This window comes from Podarcis melisellensis (genome assembly GCF_964234715.1).
Source record: "Podarcis melisellensis genome assembly, chromosome: 3".
Taxonomy (NCBI): domain Eukaryota; kingdom Metazoa; phylum Chordata; class Lepidosauria; order Squamata; family Lacertidae; genus Podarcis; species Podarcis melisellensis.
In genome coordinates this window covers 54,850,380-54,872,810 of record NC_138530.1, presented here as the reverse complement: position 1 = coordinate 54,872,810, position 22,431 = coordinate 54,850,380, and the positions used below count along the sequence as shown (strand labels likewise).

Here is a 22,431-nt window from a genome sequence, read left to right as displayed (position 1 = left end):
TGCACTTGAAAGTTGCTATCCTCTTTATCATTTACCTAATCTGCACACACATAGCACAAACAGAGTTGCATAAAATTGTGCCTGGTGTGGAGAATGTGGATTGGGAGAAGTTGCCCACATTGTTCCTTTCTCATAATGCTAAAACTTATGGACATCCAAGGAAGCTGAATGTTGGAAGAGATTCAGGACAGACAAAAAGGAAACTATTCCTTCACAAAGCACATAGCTGAGCTATGAATTTCACTCTAACAAGAAGCAGTGATAGCCACCAACTTGGATAGCTTTTAAAAAGGGCTTAGACAAATTCATGGAGGATAAGGCTATCAGTGGCTACAAGCCATGATGGGTTTGGCTGTACCCTCCACTGTCAGAGGCAGTAAGCCTCTGAATACCAGTGGCTGGGAATGATATGTGAGGAGACCCCTATGGCACTCAGGTCCTGCTTGTGGTTTCCCATGTTAGCCACTAGTGCTGGTCTGAGCTAACAGTGTTGTTCTTATGCTAGTGGAAGGTAGAAGGCAAGCAGCAAACACACCCTTGACAAGCCCAACCTCAGGCATCTGGTACTTGGTGCCCTTAGGAGCCCAGCAGCAGTTCAGTTCTGTCCAACTCTGTCTCCACAAATGCTGCTCCGCTGAACACATGTAGCTTGGGAGTGGTCTCCCTCCCAGTTCTGGTGGCTTTTCCTATTCAAAGCACCCAAGGAAGACCCCAGCTATAACACAATCACTGACACCTTCAGAGAAAACATCAACCAATCATTTGGCAAATGAGCTTGACAAAAAGGATGGCTGCCTTTTGGTTGTTTTAAAAAATGCATTTTTGTTGCTTCCTGTGTTTTTGTTCTTACTGAATACTCTGTGTAGAAGAGTGTCTAAAGTTTTCTGTTGTAACTATTCAAGATTGTAACATTCAGACAAACCTACAATTTAAGGATGACTGCAAATCCAATTTACGGTGCCAGTTACCCAGGAGTAATTCCCGTTAAACGCAGTAGGACTTAATTCTTGAGAATACATGTGTGGCACTGCAAAAATGGTCACTTTTATAAACATTGCCAAGAGCAGATTTAGAACAGCTATATTGTAACGGCATATCCGGTAGGAATATTACTGAAAGAGCAATCCTATGTGTGTTTATGCAAAAACCACTGTCTCCCGTGACCCTTACTCCCGAGTAAGCGCATTCAGGATTGCAGCCTCAGTCTGCAACACTCTCCCCTCCCCCTTGGGTGCGGAATCCATCTTGAATTCAGCTCGATGGGACTTGAGAGGGTGGGAGGGAGAGCAAAACGGCGCAGGATCCAGCAACTAGGCTGGCGGTGACAGCTCTCTTGTCCCCTCGCATCTCTTGCTACCAACACAGGGACATTCTGCGCGCGCCTCTGCGCCCAGAGCTGACCAAAAGCTGCGTTCCTTCTGCCGCCGCCGCCGCCCACCAAGCTGCACTACCTCCTACTTCCCTGCGAGGGGAGCTCGTCCTCAACCCTAGCTGTCTGTAGTCCGCCAAGGGGGGGGGAGGTGGCGGAACTCGGGACGCCGCTCTGCGTCTCTCGCTTTCTCTGGTGTCCCGCCGTTCCTCTCGGCTGTCTGCCCGGCGTTTCGGTCGCCCGCTAGGGGCCGCTCTGGCCGGCATCTCGGCTGCTCTCGGAGAGAGAACTGCGCTGCTGCTGCTGCTGCAAGCGAGCGAAGAGCCCTCCCGGCCGCCATATTGGTGCCCGCGCCGCAGCTATTGCGTGTTTGTCCCTGCAGCGCCAGCGGAGCCTGCCCTGGGGCGGCCCAGCGGAGCAAGGGAGGAGCCCCCTTCCCTTACCCGACTGCCACCCCGCCACCCCGCCGCCGCCATGGCGACAAGGCCCGAAGGCCTCTGAAGGAAACCGGCCGCAGCCGCCGCCACAGCAGGGAGCAGAGCCGCCGTCCCCCCTCCCGCTCAGCTCGTCGCCAGCCTCTTCCCTCCGCCACAACATGGAGGCCGTGAAAGCCTTCAACAGCGAGGTCTGTGCCCAGGGGCGGGCGGAGGGCGGCAGGGGCCCCGCTTCTGGTCGCCGGGGGCAGGCCCAGGGGCGGGGAGGCGCCGGGTGGCCTCTCCCCTCCCGAGAGGAACGAGGGAAGGAGAGGCCCTCGGTGCGAGGGAGGGGGGAGGCGGTGGGGGGGGAGCTCTCTTCCTTAGTCTGGGAGGCCCGGTTCCTATATAAACGATGAAACACCGGCGAGGGGAGGGAGGGAATTGGGGAGAGGTGAAAATAAGAACCCGGCTGCTTTCCCATTCTGGCCCCTGTTCTCCTGACCCCCCTGCTCCCTTTCCCCTCCCCACTTTCACCTTCTCTTTCTCTCTGCCCCGTTGAAATGCTGCCCTGCCCGTCCTTGTTTAAATACTGCCCGAGCACCTTCCGTGTGTCGCCGCCCCCTCCATCGTGACTGCCTACATTATGTCGGGGAGGGGGGAGGTTAATAAGCCGCCGCCGCCGCCCTCCCCCTTCCCTCCATGATGCTCGTCTATCTCTGCTGCAGTCAAAACTAAAACGCGCTGTACCAGCCTTTGCTTTTGTAGGTTATGTTTTGGGATATCGAGACAGCAACACTGCAGATGGTGGAAGAGGCCTGATAAAAGTCTGCGTCTCCGTTAGCCTGTTAAAGCAACAAGCATCACATGCACAACATTCCCCCTCTGCCCAGGAGCGTACCCAGTGGGTTTGCTGCTCCACATGCAGAATATTATTACGCCAAATAGAAGGGTCAGGGGGTCAGATGGTTACAGTAGAAGTCGTTGGCCTGTCAAAAAAAACAAAAAACGCCTTGCTAATGAAAATGAAGGTCTTTTTTGTATGCACGTTGGAGTTTGGTTATGTCGCTTATTTTTTAAAAATATTTGGTCTGGAAAGAAAGGAAACACCAGTTGATGAGACACGTGTCCTTGAATAAAATCAGTTTTTCACAATAAAGCTGCATTATCTTAAAACTCTCCAGTTGTACAAACAGCATGCAGCTTTGTTTAGAAAAGTGATTTAATACTGTTAAAAAGGTACATGCTTTTCAGGGGAAATAAGTAGAAAGAAGAAACCAAACACACTTTTATTTACCAACTAGGGGCTAACGTTCAGAACTGCTATACTGGCATAAGAAGAGCTGCTGTATCAGGCCAATGGCCCATCTAGCCCAACAATTTGTTCTCACAGTGGCCAACCAGATGCCTGTGGGAAGCACACAAGCAGGACCTGAGCACAAGAGCACTCTGACTCACTGATATTCAGAGGCATACTGCCTCCCGACAGTGGAGGTGGAACATGGCCATTGTGGCTAGTAGCTGTTGGTAGTCCTATCTTCATGAATTTGTCTAATCCTCTCTTAAAGCCATCCAAGTTGGTAGCCATCACTGTCTCCTGTGGGAGTGAATTCTGCAGTTTTGACTATGCACGGTGTGAGGAGGTACTTTTTTCAGCAGAGCTACAGCTTTTAAAACCAGTATGTGTACAGTATTCAGTTTCCAAACAAACCTACATCTATGAATATGACGGAACTGCATTATAGTGCAAGGTGTACTTTTTTTCAGCAGAACTCCAGCTTTTAAAACCAGTATGTGTATTTAGTTTTCAAAACAAACCTACATCTGTGAATATGATAGTATTGCATGATACAATATTTTGAAAGAGGGCATTCGTGGTACCTTATATGGCAAGGCTGCAATCCTGTGTACCATAATTCAGGAGTAAACCCAATGGAACCCAGTGGAATTTACATCCGAGTCAACAAACATAGGAATCGGCTAAAAAGCTGCAGCTGCAGTATAGTTTTTTGCATTGAAAACAGTGGGACTTCACAGAAAAGTATGATTTGAATTGGACTAAATAAAAATTACATAGGACAGAAATTAAATACCACAGAACTATATATCCTTTGAAGTCATCAGTATAAAACATTTTATATGTTCTGGTGCTTATAATGTTAATAATAGTTAAAATAATTTAAAATAAGTTAGAATGATTTCAAGTGTTCATATTTCTTCACATGTACTATTAATGGCTATCAATGCAGTCCTATACAAATCTTCTCAGAAGCAAGCACCAATGAGTTCAATGATATTTACTCCCAAGTAACTATGTAAAGGATTGCAGTCTTATGTTTGTACTTTTATTCACTTTTTCTTGGAACTATTGCATTCAATGGACTTCTGAGCAGGCATGCATGTAGTTTTAGCTCATGAGTCCTCAAATATGATTGCCAGAAATTATATTTCAGTGACCAGCAGGGAAAGCATAGAGTGTACTTTTTGCTACAGTAGTGGTATTTTTAAGAGTATTCATAAATTCAGGAAGGCAGTGTGAGTTTTTTTGCATTCTGCTCACAATCTGACAGTGACACTGGCATCAGGAAGTGAGGGGTCAGTCTGGAAACCTGTGCAGAGGCCTCTGAGGTGACTCTCATTTTAAAGGCACCTGACAGACAAATGACTTCAGTTGTTTTTGGAGCCTCTGGAATTCCAGTTCTTGGAATTATTGTTAAAACAACGCAAAATACCTTCCACCTCTCAAAAAGACAGAAAAGAAAATGGAAAAGGAAAGACACTGGAGCAACCATTTGCAGTTTAATACTGCATTCCCTTTTATTTTGTGGATAAATTTTTACCTACTGTGTGTTTTTGATATCCCAGGTTCTTTTAGTGTGCAGTCAAAAGTTATTGTTAGAGTAGTCTGTTAATTGCATAATACATGAAAATAATATTTGAGATAGGTCTTAAGAGTTCAGAAATTTCACAGTGATTTGGAAACAACATTATTTGGAAGCAAATAATATAAACATTTTAAATTGTACATTTTTAGAAGCTGGAGAACCTTTTTCTTCATTGATGTAGATTCTCCAGTATTTTGTCTGATATTATAACCTGATATTAATTTCTAATTGAACTTTAGCATAGGAGCAGTACCTTTAAGCATTCTAGGAAACTGTCTGGACATCAGTGACCTGCCATTTGTGTATTTAGATAAGCTGCTGGATTTTTAGTCCATTATCACAACAGCTTGAGGACATTTATTCAGCCTTTCAATTTGTATGTAGCATGTTGCTTGTGTAACTTTGTGCTACATATATGGTATGTAATTTCAAATGGCCGATGAAGTCCAGTGGAAAACTTCATGATTCACATTGTGAAATTGTCACATACAAACAACATCATTTAACAAATGTATGTGTGGCATGTGTGTATAAGTTTGGCATCAGTCAGCAAACACATGCAAGTGGCAGCCTTATAAGATTTGTAAGGAGATTTGGGGACAATTTTTCTATCACTCACATTACATGACTCTTAGTTCACATGTACCCCAAATACTTTTCTGTTCAATCCCATCTGCAGCTGCATTGCAGGTTATTATTTGTGGACTCTGCTTTGTCTCTGTGCATAAAAAAGAACAGTGAATTGAAAAAGCAAAGCAGAACTCAGTTGGATGTATGCATACTTGAGAAAGCAGTTTGGAGATGAGGTTGTGACCTTCAGGGGAACAGGAGCAGCAATGCTGCTTAGTCTTCCAATAAGCATGCCTTTTCACAACTTGTTTCCTCAGTACTCCATTGGTAATATTTAACAGTGTAATCCAAAGCCTACCTACCCATAAGTAAGTCATACTGAATTCATTGAATTCTACTGCAGCCTAGGATTCTGCATATTCTGACCATTGGCAATAGTTCTCCCACCTTTGGGCACTCCAGACACTTTTGAGCCATTAATGAACAATAAAACAGATGTAAGATAAGTGACCTTCATTTTTTTGTCCTTTTTAGTAACTGGTTATTCATTCTTTGCTATTTCTTGGGTGGAATTTTGTTATTATGTCTGAGCCATTTGTGGCAGAATTAGGTGGGGATGAGGTATTTATTATAAGACCTGTCTAATTATGTCAAGTGTGAGTTGGTCAGGTATGATTAGATTTTTGACTGTTACACAGGTCTTTATGCAGAATGGGATAATTAAAAGGCAGTAGTGGGCTAACTTACAGATGCTTGGCCCAACTGAGGCTGATCTACAACTGTTATGTAGCAAATCAGAATGTTAACAAGTTGAAGTTAAACTGTCACACAGTCATAGTAGTCTTAGAATATTTTGCTGCTTTTTGTTCTTCAGGACAGACATGTTACACACACAGCACACCAACTACAGTTTGATTGCTGGCTTGGAGCTTTCTCCCATTCTGCTGTGTGATACCACAGTAATTCATTTGGTACTGAAAGTTAGCGGAACAGTGCATAGTTAATGTCACCTTCTGCCAGTGAGCCCTGTTCATGCTGAATGGGAGTTGGAAGTCAGTAGGGATGTAGTTACCTTGGAAGCCGTTGTCTTCCAGTGATAATTGATTTAAAAAAGAAAATAAAAAACATGACTTGGACAGGCACAGTCTCTGTTGTCCTTTTGGTTCCTACTGAGACCTTCTTCTTTCAACCGGCCTTTTGTGTTGTGAGCTTTTCGCAGCCTGCATCTTTATTGGAATTGTTTTTAAAGTGATAGTGATGATGATGATAATTTTATGATTTATACCCCACCCATCTGGCTGGGTTTACTACCCTGGGTTCCTTTGGGAGGAAGGATGGGATATAAATTTAATAAATCAATAAGATGAATTACTCTCTAGATGATTATAAGTTTAGAATGCTTCAAGGTGTAAACAAATAAGTTTGCTGTAATTGCTGCTTCTGTTCCAGGAGGTAAAAAAATATATTCCCACTAGCCACTATTGGTACGGCTGCACATCCCTTTCTTCTTTAACGCTATTGTAGCTACTGTCCCATATGAAGAGAAGGCAAATTTACAGATGATTTGTCAACGTTGCTTCATTTTTTGTTTTTGCCTTTTCCCTTGAAATCTTAGGTGCAGAATTTAAGAGAGGAAATCCTTCTCAATTTCCCCCTTCTCTCAGAAGCTCATAATACTACATATTATGAGACATGTCACAAAGCACAATTCTAAGCTATGTGCTTAGAAATGCTGTGAAAAGCGTGTTTTACAATTGTGGCAAGTTGTGATTTGAATTAGTACAAGAGCTCCAAAAAATTCTTACAGCACTTTCAAAACTTAGCGTGACACCTAGTAATAAATGCAGTAATGCAGTAGTTTGAGAGAATAACTGCAAGGAAATGCAGTAGTTTGGGAGAATTATTGTCCCAAACTATTACATTGTCTATGTTATCAGGAATAAATGAGTGAGTGGGTTATGTCAATATCAGATAAAAAGTTTAGTACAAAAGTACCTATAGACACAGATTTTCCAAAAGTTACAGTTATAGGCTTCTAGGAGATTCAAGGATCTGGAATGTTTTTTCCCTCAAGCATTCCACTCATTCAGGTCTGCATCAATTATCCTGCTGTATTTTTATGCTACAAATACAGCTGATAGTATCTGGCTAGTAGGGAAATAACTTTCCGGTTTTGGAGCTCTGTTTTGAAAAGATAGCAATAATTATAATAATTACAAAAACTTCCATAAAAATATTGTCATAAGTAGATTTATGACTTGAGACAAATGCTGTATAACTCGGAACACTATGGTTATTGTTAGACAGGGGAATGCCCACTTACGCAGTAGGTCCATTCCTGGCTACTGTGTGCCAGGTCCCTTCTGTTCTGTCCCACCCCTTTCGGCACAGAAAACTGTATGTTTGAATGCACGCAAATGGGGAGTTGCCTGTAGTGGAGTTTTAAAATTGAAGGTATCATAGACAATGCCTATCTGGAACTCTAGGGCTAAACCCATAGTTGTGAAGAACAATCTGACTAGCATGATAATTGCTCTATGTATAGATGGGAGAACAACCATTTTTTGTCATAAAAAAACCTAACTACTACTGCTGCTGCTACTACTAATAAAAGTGTTTCCAGATGCACGTTTGGTGGGGCTGCGAGAAAGTTAAAAAATACTGGGGATGTATCCATGAGGAATTTAAAAAGATGCTCAAAATTTCTATAGTTAAAAAGCCAGAGGCATATCTATTAGGTCTAATTGGGAGGGAGATCCCGCAAGAGAAGAAAAGAATATTTTTATATGCAACAGCAGCAGCCAGCCTCTTACTTGCAAAGAATTGAAAAGGAAATTCTATTCCCACAAAGAAAGACTAGATTTTTAATTTATCTGAATTTATAGAAATGGCAAAATTAACAGCAGCCATAAGGTATCAGACAAACCCGAAACTAAGGGTAGAAAGGCAATGTTTTGAAGAGTATGTGAGTAAACACTGTTCAAAGGAAATCATGTTGGTATGTTTAGACTAAAGTTTGTAAAGTAGACCTAGGAAAAACTAATATATTCAGAACATTAAAGATGAGACGTATAAGATGCAATGTAACTAAGAATTTAAAGTTTAAGGGATGATGAGTATTGGAGGAGGGAACTCATACGAGGTATTAATATTATTCTTTTCTTTTTTCTGTTTTTTTATTTCGGGGATATTACATGTATTTTTGTTGGTGCGAACAATTACTGTTTGTTTGTCTATGTATGAAACAAACAAACAAACAAACAAATAAAGTGTTTCCAGATTTCTCACAAATCTGTTCTTTTTAAATAATTTTTATTAGTTTTCAAGTAGTTTTATTAGTTTTCAATCCAATAATAGCCTCATTATATCAATGTCAAATTACAATACAATTCCCTATATCAATCATTCAAATACCAAATTACATAATTTAGGTGGCTCCCCATGTTCTAGAATTGATGGTTTGATGATTTACATTATTTCTACATTCCAAAATCTTATTTCTTTCAATTATATTCCAGTCATAATAGTAATCCCTTATACAACAGCTGCAATATTTATAACGTCTATTCATATTGACACATTCAATGATTTATAAGTCAACAAGTGAAGATCTCCTACTGTATCCTTGTTCCTCCTGTGTGTAACATTTGCTCTGCCCATGTTGTTTCTTCCTGTCCTTGTAAAATATTACAGTGAGGGGGGAAAGTATTTGATCCCCTGCTAAATTTGCCCTCTGATGAAGAAATGACCAGTCCATAATTTTAATGGTTTGTTTATTGTAGCTGTGAGAGGCAGAATAATAACAGGGAAATCCCCAGAAACCCAGAAGACAAAAGTCAGAGATTGATGTGCATTATAATGAGTGAAATAAGTATTTGATCCCCTATCAACCAGCCAGATGTCAGGCTACCTGGTATCTTCACTGTATGTAACGAGCTGAGATTAGAAGCACCTGCTGTAAGGGAGAGGTGTTACCTGTAATCCCAGCTCATTACAGTACCTGTACAAAAGACACCTGTCAACAGAAGCAATCAATCCAGCAGATTCCAAAATAGCCACCATGACCAAGACCAAAGAGCTGTCCAAGGATGTCAGGGACAAGATTGTAGACCTGCACAAGGCCGGACTGGGCTACAAGACTATTGCCAAGCAGCTTGGTGAGAAGGTGACAACAGTTGGTGCAATAATTCGCAAATGGAAGAAACACAAAATAACTGTCAACCTCCCTCGGTCTGGGGCTCCATGCAAGACCTCATCTCGTGGAGTTGCAATGATCAGGAGAACGGTGATGAAGCAGCCCAGAACTACACGAGGGGAACTTGTCAATGATCTCAGGGCAGCTGGGACCATAGTCGCCATAAAAACGGTAACACACTACACCATGAAGGACTGAGATCTTTCAGAGCCCGCAAGGTCGCACATGTACAGGCGCGTCTGCAGTTTGACAATGCACATCTGAATGACCCAGAGGAAAACTGGGTGAAAGTGTGCTCAGATGAGACCAAAATCAAGCTCTTTGGCATCAACTCAACTCGCCGTGTTTGGAGGAGGAGGAATGCTGCCTACGACCCCAAGAACACCATCCCCACTGTCAAACATGGAGGGGGCATATTATGATTTGGGGGTGTTTTTCAGCTAAGGGGACAGGACACCTTCACCACATCGAGGGGACAATGGACAGGACCATGTATCGTCAAATCTTGGGTGAGTACCTCCTTCCCTCAGCCAGGGCATTGAAAATGAGTCAAGGATGGGTATTCCAGCATGACAATGACCCAAAACACACGGCCAAGGCAACAAAGAAGTGGCTCAAGAAGAAGCACAAGAAGGTCCTGGAGTGGCTTAGCCAGTCTCCAGACCTTAATCTCATCGAAAATCTGTGGAGGGAGCTGAAGGTTCGAGTAGCTACACATCAGCCTCAAAATCTTACTGACGTGGAGAGGATCTGCAAAGAGGAGTGGGACAAAATACCTCCTGAGATGTGTGCAAACTTGGCGGCCACCTACAAGAAACGTCTGACCTCTATAATTGCCAAAAAGGGTTTTGCCACCAAGTACTAAGTCATCTTTTGCAAAGGGATCAAATACTTATTTCACTCATTGTAATGCATATCAATCTCTGACTTTTGTCTTCTGGGTTTCTGGGGGTTTTCCTGTTGCTAGTCTGTCTCTCACAGCTACAATAAACATACCATTAAAATTATGGACTGGTCATTTCTTCGTCAGAGGGCAAACGGGCAAATTTAGCAGGGGATCAAATACTTCCCCCCCTCACTGTATGTCTATCTTTACCGGTTGTTGCTGCTATCTGTCATGCCTTGCGCGGAGCTGATGTCCAGATGTTATTCCAAAAGTTTCTCCCTCACTCAGTCCTGTGCTTCTTTGTTATTGCAACTTTTAACAATAGTTGCAAAAGTCTCCTGGCCCAGGAAAATCCGTTCTACCTAGGAATCTTAGTGCTTCCATGAGATTTAGGAATATTGGATCCAAAGGTGCCTGCAGAATGTGCTTCCACTTGGGAAATGGGACTCCCACTTCCACTCCACCCTGTGCCCCCCAAATCTGCAGAGGGTTGGGGGACCCTCCAGAGCACATCCAGAGGGGTGCAGGGGGCTGTAGGTGGAAGGAGAGGAAGTCTTATTGTGTGAGTGGATGTCTGCTCATCAATGTAAAATGTAATGTGTCCATTTTGCTTTTTAAAACACCTTAAATTGGTCATTGGATCAGCAAAAGTTATGAAATAGTATATTTATATTATTGTGATCCACACTGAAACCATTTGTTGATGAAGAATAGGATATAAATTTTATCAGTATAATTAAATGGAACAGCTTTTTGCATATTGGCCCAAATATTGTCTATATATATAAAATATATATGATATTTAAAGGTTAATTCAGGGTTTCTCCATAATCTAGAAAGAGAGATTTATTTATCTAGGGGCATTCTTAGTTGTCAGTGGCTCCCATAAAATTCTAAGGGACCATTAAATGGACTGCAGTCTCAGACACATAGAGGTGCGCAAATTGTGGAATTCAGTTATGTCTGCTTAAAGTTCTTCCACAAAAGTGATAAGCTCCAGTGATTTATGAAAGAAAGGAGACAGGATACACTTGGCAGCATTGATTGGTGGGGGGTGGGATCTGTACCTTCTGCAGACACCAGGGTCATTGAAGGAGAAGACAGGTTTAGTTTCTCCTCTAATGCTTTTTTTCTGATTGTGCCTTTTTATTTGCTCCAAAACAGTGAATGATTCTATTCACCCTTATGGCAAAAGTAGAACTCTCAGTAAGCTTCATAACTTTGCAGGGTGTTGAACCTAAGTTTCTCATGTCCAAATCCAATACTTGTTTACTTTCCTATGCTGAGTTTCTCCTTAGGTTAACTTCCTTTCCCAGGTTCCTTTGGAGAACAATCTGTTGGTATTGTGCTGTTAACATGGAAATTGTTTGCAGGCACCATTTACAGCAATCTTTTTTCTTTCTTTCAGCTCTACTCGCTGAATGACTACAAACCTCCTATTTCAAAGGCTAAAATGACACAGATTACTAAGGCAGCAATCAAGGCTATAAAGGTAGGAAACTGGTTTTACTGCTTACGTATGTCTCTTAACTGGTAGTGGTCTTTGTTAGTGCACTACAATGTTTATAAATTCCTGATCTTTTTTTTAAAAAAAAAAAAATTTAATTTAAAAGATCAGTGTCAAATAATGATTACTTGAGCTGTAAAAGTTCTGGTGATTTTGAAGCCATGGGAGAAAATAGGGGTTTTGCCTTACTAGCAACCAGCAATCAATTTATTCAGGGTAGCTTAAAATGTTGAGCAAAAGGTATTGGTAGGTATCCTTTATTTATGGGGAAAACAAGTAGATACTTAATGTTCAACCCAGATGAGTGCAAGTGCAATATCAGCAGGTGGAGAATTCCACAGGCCTCCTTAGAGCCATGATTTTCATCCTACTCTTGTTCTTCACCTTACCCCCCCCCCCAATAAGTATGTGGGTGTGCATTTAAGTAGTCTTAGGGGACATTGCAAGGAATAGGATCACAAGTAATTTGCATGCTGCCCGTAGAAAGGTCTGAATGGAGCATTAGAAACATTCCCACGTTCCCTGCCATGCCTCTACCCATCTTGAGCTGATTGCATGTTCTCAATGGGGAAAGGATTGGGATATATTGAGTCCTGTGGGAGTCTTCAACATGTGGTCATTGTGTGCTTGATTAGATTGAACCCAGAAAATATATAAGGAAATCACTAAACAAGAAGGGATATATATATATATATATATATATATATATATATACACATACATTTAAACCAATGAAAATATATATATATATTTTTAAACCAATGAAAAAATATCTTCTTTTCTTTTAGTTCTACAAGCATGTTGTACAAAGTGTTGAAAAATTCATACAAAAGGTAAGTTACCAAATAAAATCATATTAGTAATATTTTAGTATCTTGATCAAATCAATTGATAGATTGTTAAAGACAAATAAAAATACATATATGCATAAGAGGCACTGATGTCAATAATTACTTCAGAGTATGTGCATAGAAATCAGGCTAAAAATCTTTATTTGCACGATAACTACTATTATGCTTCCTTTCCTTTTTCATGTTATGATAGGTGTTTGTTGCATGTTGAGAGCTAAATATGAATTACTTTAACTTTCATATGTACTGTTCATTTCACATCATTTTGATAGTAAAACATCCAAGAAAAATAGTGTAAAACTTTCTCAGTAGCTGAAGCTGTTGCATGGAAGCATTGTTTTCTGTGTTGTGAGTAATGTTGTGCCATGCACCCAAAGTATAGTCATTTATACAACAAGTAAGGAATAAAAAAGGACCCCACTGCTTTTTATTCTTAGGCTGCTATTGGAAGAATAAGTTGCTGTAGCTTAAGATACTTTAATTTTAAAGATTAGGAGGTGCTTCTGACGTCCAGGTCTCCTGGCTTGGCAGAGTTAGGATGGGATAGAGATGCTTTTCTACTAGCGGGCGGCGGCTGCGGCGGCTGGTATATGTCTGACCTGGAAGCCACAGTTACATGCACAGAAACCTCCATGGGTATAGATCTACTTACCGCATTGATACCAGAGGTAGATTTCAAAGTGGGATGTTCTGGTTTTGACCTATAAAGCTTTAAATGGCTTAGGACTGCAATGCCTCAAGGACCACTTCTCCCCATATGAACTGACCTGGACCCAGCAATCATCATCTTAGGCCCTTTTTCAGTGCATCCTCCATGAGAGGTCTGGAGAGTGGCAACTCAAAAACTGGCTTTTTCTGCCATGGCTCTCCACTTGTGGGATGCTTTCCCCTGAAAGGCTTGCCTGATGCCTCCATTACATATCTTGAGGTGCCAGGCAAAAACATTCCTCTTCTACCAGGCCTTTGGCTAATTAAACAATCTATGGACTTTTAAACTGTTGGAGTGGGGGTAGTTACTGGTTTAATTTGCTACTGGGTTGTGCATTTTTGTAGTTTTATATTGCAAACTACCCTGTGATCATCGGATGAAGAGCAGTATAGAAATGAATGAATGAATGAATAAGGTAACTCAAAGTCCCTTCATTCTGCAGATAGTTTGAAAGCTTGAACCCTTCATAGGAGAAGGGCCAGAGCTCAGTAATAGAGCATCTGTTTTGCATGCAGAAGGTGCAAAGTTCAATCCCTAGCATCTCCAGGTAGGACTGGGAGAGGACCCTGCCTGAAACCTTGAAGAGCTTCTACCAGTGAGTGTAAACAATACTGAGCTAGATGAACCAATAGTCTCACTCATTATAAGGCAACCTCCTATGTTCCTATGTAAACCAATGGGAATAGAACTCTTTTTTTAAAAAGAAAGAGAGCTAAAGATAAAGAAGAATCCCCACCACATCCTGCCTGTCATTATTTTTGCAGTTACCCAGGTACATTCAACTGTTGAAACAGTATTGAAATTAGGTCAATTGTTTTAATTTGCTATTATTGTTTCTACTACTTGCAGATTCACATATAAAATGGCTGTTTTCTTTCTACATTCCTTCATAGTGTAAACCAGAATACAAGGTGCCTGGCTTATATGTCATTGACTCTATTGTTCGACAGTCTCGACATCAGTTTGGACAAGAAAAGGATGTGTTCGCTCCTAGGTTTAGCAATAACATAATTAGCACTTTCCAGAATTTATACCGTTGCCCTGGGGATGACAAGGTATGGTGATCATCTCTATTCCCCCTCCCCCCAGACAGTCCAGTAATTAAAGTTCAGCATATCTAAATTTCATTTTAGTACTGTGGGTGATAATGTATTTCTTGACAGTGTCTCTGGGAAAACAGGCAAACATTTCCAGTAAGAATTTGGGAGAAAGGTGTAGCAATCATCAATAAGATTTTTAAAATAGTGACTGGAAATTTTGTACTACTATTTGTGGAAAGTGGAAAAGAAGTATAGTGATTTTTATGTATTTTAAGTACAGGATTATCACTGTTCTCTACACCCTTACATTGTTATTATATCATAGATATTATTCTTATATAACGCTTTTGTTTATTCAAAGTGCTTCAGTTGCATAATAATGATGATGATGATGGCATGTTGCTCATGACTTATTTTTCAAATAAGTCATTCCTTGGAGGTTTTAAATCGGAGTTTGGTTGGTCATCTATAATATATACTTTAGCTGAGATTCCTGCATTGCAGCGGGTTGGACTAGATGACTCTTAGGTCCCTTCCAACTCTAAGATTCTATGAAAGAGGAACTGTTAATTAAGGAATCACAGCATAGTGGCTGTTGCCTTCATCTGCCAGAAAAAAAGCCTTCTCAGTATATCTTCTCAACAACCTTAAAAATATTAGCAAGCAAAAAGAATCCAATGGTGTTATCCACATAGGGTTGTATCCAGTGGAGTCCCTCCACTGACAGAGGGCTTTGATCAAGCATAGGCTTATGTCAGTGGAATAATGCATTCATCTCTTTATCATGCAGCTTAATGGCACAACTATTTATATTAAAAACAGAATTTAGGATTTTTTGTTTCATTTCCTCAATTTCATTCAAGTCAGCCTAGCTATAAGCATAATGTGAAGCACATCAGTCTCATGTTTCATCTTTCATATACGATAGGGGTTGTATCTAATGGTGTCCCTCTGCTTGCGCTTTGATCCAGTTGAGGCTGGATCAAAATGGGGAGAGGTGATTTTTGCCACACAAAAACCCCCCTTCCATCTGCCATTTGCTTTAGAGTTTGTGGACCCTTTGGAACAGCATGGGAGGGAACATGCAGGAGGGAGCTTCAGGTTAAGGGGCAACTGATTTTTTTAAAAAATCCTCCTTTATATCTGATAACATTGTGGGTTTCTTTTGAACAATTTTCTGAAACAGTTTGGAAAATCAGAAGCATGGCATAGACTTATTTGCTGCCACCGCCACCTCTTGCATACTGGTTCCTTCATTTATTTCCAAGTTGCTGTAACTGTAATTTGCCTTGCATGTCTACTTTGCCTTGACATGCAAAGTAGATGAGTCGCAACTTCCAGGCTAAGGGTAACCAGCACGGTGCACCCAGATGTTGTTGGTCTGCAGATGCCATCAGCTCCAGATAGCATTGCTAATGGACAGGCATGATGGGAGTTATAGACCATAACACCATGATTTGAAGCAGGTTTGGCATGCATGCGATAAAGCAACCTAGAAATGGTAGAGGGAATTGACATTCAAGAGGGAAACTGGGAGCACACAAGCCCTCAACACATTTCTTCCAAACCATATTCTGGAGAATCATCCAAATTCAGCCATCTATTCCACAGTAGGGAGTGTGTATTATGTAAATTCTAATATAAAATGTTGTGTTACCCTTGCTTCCTTTTAGAGTAAAATTGTGAGAGTGCTAAACTTGTGGCAGAAGAATAATGTGTTCAAAAGTGAAATTATCCAGCCTCTATTGGATATGGCAGCGGGAATTCCTCCTCCAGTCGTGACCCCTGTCTTGCCTGGGACAACTGCTACTATGAGTAACAATACACCAGGTAACAATACACCATTGTGAAAAACTGTTTCTCCATTAATACTTTGTCATGGTTTTAATTTGGCAAAGGCTGATATATGACACTTGCCTGTTTTATGTCTGTAGGAATGATGAACTTCATATACAGGGATTATTTTGTCCAGTGTTTTGATATTTTAATCCTAGTACTGTATCTTGTTCTTTCAGGTACTACTATAATAAATTGTAGTTAGTTGATAAGGAAAAGAAGTTTATTTAGTAAGGACCTCATATAATAGCTCTTCTTAAAAGGATTTGAATCAAATTATATCTCAGTTAATGTAAGGGTGGAGAACCTCCGGTCCAGGGGCCAAATGTTCTGACCCTTGGGATTCTCGCCATTCCATACCTCCTCAGGCCATATTTTTTTGTTCTTTGCTGCCTGAAATTTGATCTTGAAGTCTGGTAATTACTCTTGCTTGCCTGGTTGGTGTTTAGAGAGGGATGTGTGTAAACATACCCAAGGCTTTCATATAGGGGTATGAAATGATGGTGCCAACTAAGTTCTCTTTGCTTCAAATTTGACTGGTTGATAATGATGAGATGCCCTTTTTGTCTGATGGTTTTCAACTGGTATACTTTTGTGTGCATTGTCGAAGGAATAGTGTTACTTTGTGCTGCTCGTAGTCCTTGCCTGTAGGATTATCATATGGGTCAAGTACAAGTTGTCATTATAGGTAGCTCCATTAAGTTTTTTTTTTAATTTAACACTTTGTATACTGCTTAGTCACAGTCTTCTCAGGAAACCCAGTAAAATAAAACTGGAAATGTGTTAAAACTTTAAAATCAGAATAAGTTAATTGTTGGGGAGGCCTTGCTTTCACATGGTTTGCTGAAGCTCTGTTCGGAGAGAGAGAAAATTTTGGTTGATTTGTATTTTTGCAATATGCAGCTTTTCTCTTTACATATATATGTTCACAGCCTAGGCTAAAAAAACAACAACAACCTGGCTCTTGTATGTCTTCTCCCTTCCCTTCCCCATTCATTCTCTTTACATACTTTTTATTACATGCTTCCTGCCTTTCCCCTTGATTTCAGGAACGCCTGTGACACCTGCTACACCAGCCAATGTGGTCCAAAGTTTACCTGATCCTTGGGTGTCTCAGATAACTAATACAGATACTCTTACTGCTGTAGCACAGATCTTGCAGAGTCCACAAGGCCAACAGGTAAAGTGTGTTCGGCTTTAAAACAAAATCACAGAATTGGGTAATTAACCTCCTTACTTATATGTTTAGTTTAAATTGTCCATGAAAGGTCCAAGAGTATTCCCCCCCTACTTTAATTTATTCTTGATTTGTCAAATGCTGGTATTGGATGTGATACTGAATGCCAACATGATAGGTACCCTTGTATGTCTGTATGTTTCCAAAAGAGTAATGCATGAGGTATCCCGCCCTGATTTGACTTGTGTTTTATGATTTGTAAATATGGTTTGGACCTGGTCCAACTGGACCGGGATTTTAGGGAAATCTCGAGAAATCCCTTTGCACTGCAAAACAAGAACAGTTGTAACTTTTCCTTTTTTACATAGGAATATGAAATATGGAGACTTGATAGGCCGTATAGAGGAGTTTAACTCTGTGAAATGTTATATGGCTATCTCCAGGGGTTTTCATGTTAGTCATCTTTAAAGTTTACATTTTTTTAAAAAAAGCAAATAATTTTTCAATAAAAAACAGTGAGTGCTCAATTATGTCAATTTTCATGCTCCTGTGTTTGCCCTACATTGATAATAATGATAATGCTAAGTTAAGTAGACAACGTCCACAATGATAGGCTGGCTGGCTGATAGAGACTAAAATGAAAAAAGACAGATAACAAAATTTTGTTTTTGTTTTAATGATGGAACTGGCATTGATTGTAAAAGGATAGAAAATAAACACAAACTGAATGAATGCCACCCAATCCCACCAAACACTTCTTAAGAAACAGAACCTACAAAAGAGTTGTGCATTTAAAACTTTCACAGACACATACAGTAATTGAAGAGTGTTGGGTGGGGTAATAGCATACTAGGCATACCCTACAGCTCTCATTAAGCATAGTTCAGCTCCCCTGTTTCCCCTTTCACCGCCATTCTATGGTGTTGTAATTAATAATTGCAGCATTTCAGAGACACACTTTTTGAGTTTTGAGAGTTCTGAGCTACGCATCGACACAAATCTGTACAAATTGATTGAGGCAATCTTATCCTGCCTGTAGTGATTTGTAACTGCTTCAGCCTGATCTGGACAGGATACACACTGGCCTAAATCAGCTCTTGGGTTTTGGCCAGACTGGGTGCAGAGCCCTGATATCCATCTTTTTCCTTTCAGCATTTCTGGAAGCATTTCTCTGGAAGCAGCATTTCTCTGGAAGCAGAAAATTGCTTGAACGAGTTGAATGTTGCGTATAAAATATAAGCAAATACAATAAATAATAATGCATATATAAATGGGTTTGTTTTATTTTGGTGTTTTGCCATCCCTTGTCTATCAAAGCACATTATACGAATAGCTGGACATAAATGAAACTTAATTTTCGAAGTCAAATTATATGTTTATTTTATAAATGTGTACATAACACTAGCAATGTCATTTCTCTCTTCTTCCCCTCATTCCAGCTTCAACAACTAATACAGACACTGCAAATGCAACAGCAGAAACCACAGCCATCATTACTTCAAGCACTGGATGCGGGTCTTGTCGTTCAGTTACAAGCCCTCACTGCACAACTTACAGCCGCTGCCGCTGCTGCCAATACACTTAACCCACTAGAACAGAGTGTCTCTTTTAACAAGGTAGAAGTTGATCTACCAAGTTTGAGAAAGGTTGCTAGAATTTGAAAAATATATATGGATTTTGTTTCCTTGTTTCCCTTTTGCTTTGTTTTTAAAATAGATTTTTAATATCTTCTAAATCTTAAGATGTTAATAGAATTTTTTTATTAAAATATGTCAGCTTCTTAAATTTTTTTAGAAGTGATATGCTGAATCTTTCATCTTCTTTCAGCGATATTGGCCCTGATCTAGAAATATGTTTAACAAATCAAAGGGTCAAAATGTCACCTAGATTGAAAGAGAGATGAGCCTGAATCCAAGCCCCTTCCTGATACGGGGATGGTGGGGGGTATCTGGATGCAGTTCCCCATACCTGCAACCAGATGATCCATATTCACACCATGTCTGGTGCTTTAATATGCAGTTATTGACCCAGTGTTGGGAATTGCATGCACAGACCTGGATGCTGGATCACTGAACTAGTTTTTCATCAAACCTACTTTTTAAAGGTAACAGACAGTTGAGTTTCTTTCTTTGCAATCCCAGGAGCTTACTTATGAATGCAGTAGGCTATTTTATGCTGACTGGTCTAAACTTTGACCTAGCCATATGAAGCAGCTTAAGGTAAAGGTACCCCTGCCCGTACGGGCCAGTCTTGACAGACTCTGGGGTTGTGCGCCCATCTCACTTAAGAGGCCAAGGGCCAGCGCTGTCCAGAGACACTTCCGGGTCACATGGCCAGTGTGACATCGCTGCTCTGACGAGCCAGAGCCGCACACGGAAACGCCGTTTACCTTCCCGCTGGTAAGCGGTCCCTATTTATCTACTTGCACCCGGAGGTGCTTTCGAACTGCTAGGTTGGCAGGCGCTGGGACCGAGCAGCGGGAGCGCACCCCGCCGCAGGGATTCGAACCGCCGACCTTTCGATCAGCAAGTCCTAGGCGCTGAGGCTTTAACCCACAGCGCCACCTGTGTCCCACCATGAAGCAGCTTACCTGTACATAATTCTGTACTGCTGGCACCAGCTTTAAATTGGTTGGTGGTTGCTTATGTGTCAGTACACCAGCATAAACCTGGGACATAGATCCCTGATTCAGTAAGGTAACCCAATTTAAATATACCACTAGTTTTATACATATGTATAGGTAACCCAATTTAAATGGGGCACTGGCTGCATTTGTTTGAGGTGTGCTGGTTTTTTCTAGCATATCAAACATCACATTTAACCCAGGCATAAGATGTAACCATACAAATAACTAAGTTGTATTCATTAGTCTCATGCTATTTATGGCTTATCTGTATTACCATTTTCATATGCCAAGTAAGTAAAATACATACAGAAATATGAAAATGTACATTTCCAACAGGCCAAAAATAAACAAGTAAAGCTAGTGTGACTTCCTTTTAACATGCCATCTTGAATAGTTTGTGGATATAGTGCATTTCTAATGCATTGTTTGTTTTCTCCTAGAAGCTGATGGATAGGTTTAGCGATTTTGGTGAAGAAGCTGACATTAATGAAGAACCTAAAAAAGAAACTCCAACTTCCCAAATGTAAGACTTCACTTTGTTTAATATATCAAGTGGAAATAGTGTGAAAAGTAGACTTCCTGGTTGGCTGGTTGGTTGGTTGGTTTGCTTTCTTGCTTGCAAAGCGGAGGGGCTGCATGTGTAGACAGAATGCTCATTTCTGTATTTGCCTATTAAGCTAATAAGTGGTAATCTAAAAGCAGTATTTAATTAAGAGCACTTCTAAACCACTTTATATAAATGTACCTATTTTATGAAGTACCTTTGGGTGTACCTATTTAGATTCCTTTTTTTCAAACTTTGTTAGGTGGGCAAAGGCAAAACAATTAGTTGCATTACTTATTATAACATCTAGTGCTATGTTTGTCCCAGCAAATTAATAAGACTTTTCTTTACTTCAGATTTTCATTGGATTTAAATCTCAATGGAAACTTCTGAAATGAGTTTAATTTTCATTGAAGCCTTTTAGTTGCAGAGTTTGCTACTTTTGATATTGTTCCTATTACGCTGAATGTTGCTTGTTTCAAAGTTGCTGGTCTTTTACAAAAAACGATTTGCCAAAGCAGATGTTACAATTTTGTACTCTGTTCTTAAAACATATTTTCAAAGTCCCATGCTTCATTAATCTAAATGTACATAGAACATTGGCTTGGATACTAACTTCCATGGGTTGTGTTCTTCTCTGTTTTACTCTGTCATATTGTATCAGTGAGTATGTTGCAAACTTCCTTGAGCAGTTTCTTTTGAACAAGAAAGGAGTGGTATGAGTTTCTTTGATAAATACTTTCTTGCTTCCCCCTTCCTACTGGAGCCCTTTGTGCTGCCAAAAGCTGCTTCCTGGGGAGCCTTCTAAACTAGCATAAGATTTGGCCCTCGGAGTTGTAACAAGAGCAAGAATTCACGGAGGCCTACAACAGCATCTTTGGGTCAAAGCTATTATTGTAACCTCAAGTCTATAGCAACAGATTGCAAATTAGTGCACAATTCAGTTGTATTACTGAATAGGGCTGGGTGATACCTGATTTTCAACACCATGATATATCACCAGCTAAATATCGCAATATTGTGATATATCACCATATATATATATATCTGTGGTTGAGGGCCTTGCTGTGCCTGCCTGTGGTCAGAGGGTCCCACTGTATCTCCTCGCAGCTGCAGAGGGCGTGCTGTGCTTCCTTGTAGCAGCTATGGGCCTTGATGAGGCTCCCTGTGGCAGTGGAGGGCCTTAAAATGTAAGGAAGTAGTAGATTTCACAAAAATATTAAATAAACCTCCATATAATATATTTAATATATTTTAAACTAATTTAAGAGTAGTTTAGGTGATTTACTAGTCAAGTTGCATCTGATTCCCCACTCAGAGGTCTAAGTGGAATCTGTGCATGTGTAAGCCCCACTAAGTTCAACTAAACTTACTTCTACATTCCTGGGGGTAAGCCTCATTGAATTCAGTGGGGCTTGCTTGTGAGTATGTACGCAGTTGCTTACACTGCTTACCGAAAAACACCCTTCCCACCATTCTTACATACTACCCAACCTCCTATTTCAGCATAAGGCAGCCAGTTAATCTACTCCCCACCACCACCACCACACAGAAGGCCCCTCACAGAAGCCCTCATCCCACCAATCTCTTCCTTTTTGTCAAAGGGAGGGAGGGCAAGCAAAAAGATAGTCTCATTTAAATTTTTAAAAACCCTTCCTTTTTAATATGCAGGAAAGCTATTTAGGGGGAACCAACAATCAAAATCCAACCAGAAAATGATAATAAAACTCTTCCTCCTCTTTTTTTTCACTGGTGGGTGTGAGTGTGAGGGAAGAAAGAAGTGCTTTCCAGTTTTTTGTTTACCTTTTTTACTTTTCCCAGGA

At 40.6% G+C, this 22,431-nt stretch overlaps 1 protein-coding gene across 4 annotated transcripts in view; it reads left to right on the top strand.

Moving 5' to 3' along the window:
- Positions 1-1,829: 1,829 nt before the first annotated feature.
- The window catches only part of SCAF8 (SR-related CTD associated factor 8), a 72,733-nt gene continuing 52,131 nt past the window's right edge, over positions 1,830-22,431 (top strand). For 3 of the 4 annotated variants that reach the window (XR_014166722.1, XM_081905134.1, XM_081905133.1), the window contains exons 1-8: positions 1,830-1,994; positions 11,727-11,810; positions 12,614-12,658; positions 14,279-14,440; positions 16,099-16,255; positions 17,311-17,441; positions 18,878-19,054; positions 20,505-20,587. Coding sequence is in view for 3 of the 4 variants with exons in the window: in XM_081905134.1 (XP_081761260.1) it covers positions 1,965-1,994; positions 11,727-11,810; positions 12,614-12,658; positions 14,279-14,440; positions 16,099-16,255; positions 17,311-17,441; positions 18,878-19,054; positions 20,505-20,587 (869 nt within the window). In the remaining variant the exon portion in view is untranslated. The remainder of the gene's footprint in view (positions 1,995-11,726; positions 11,811-12,613; positions 12,659-14,278; positions 14,441-16,098; positions 16,256-17,310; positions 17,442-18,877; positions 19,055-20,504; positions 20,588-22,431) is intronic. The other variant, XM_081905135.1, reaches the window with a different exon arrangement.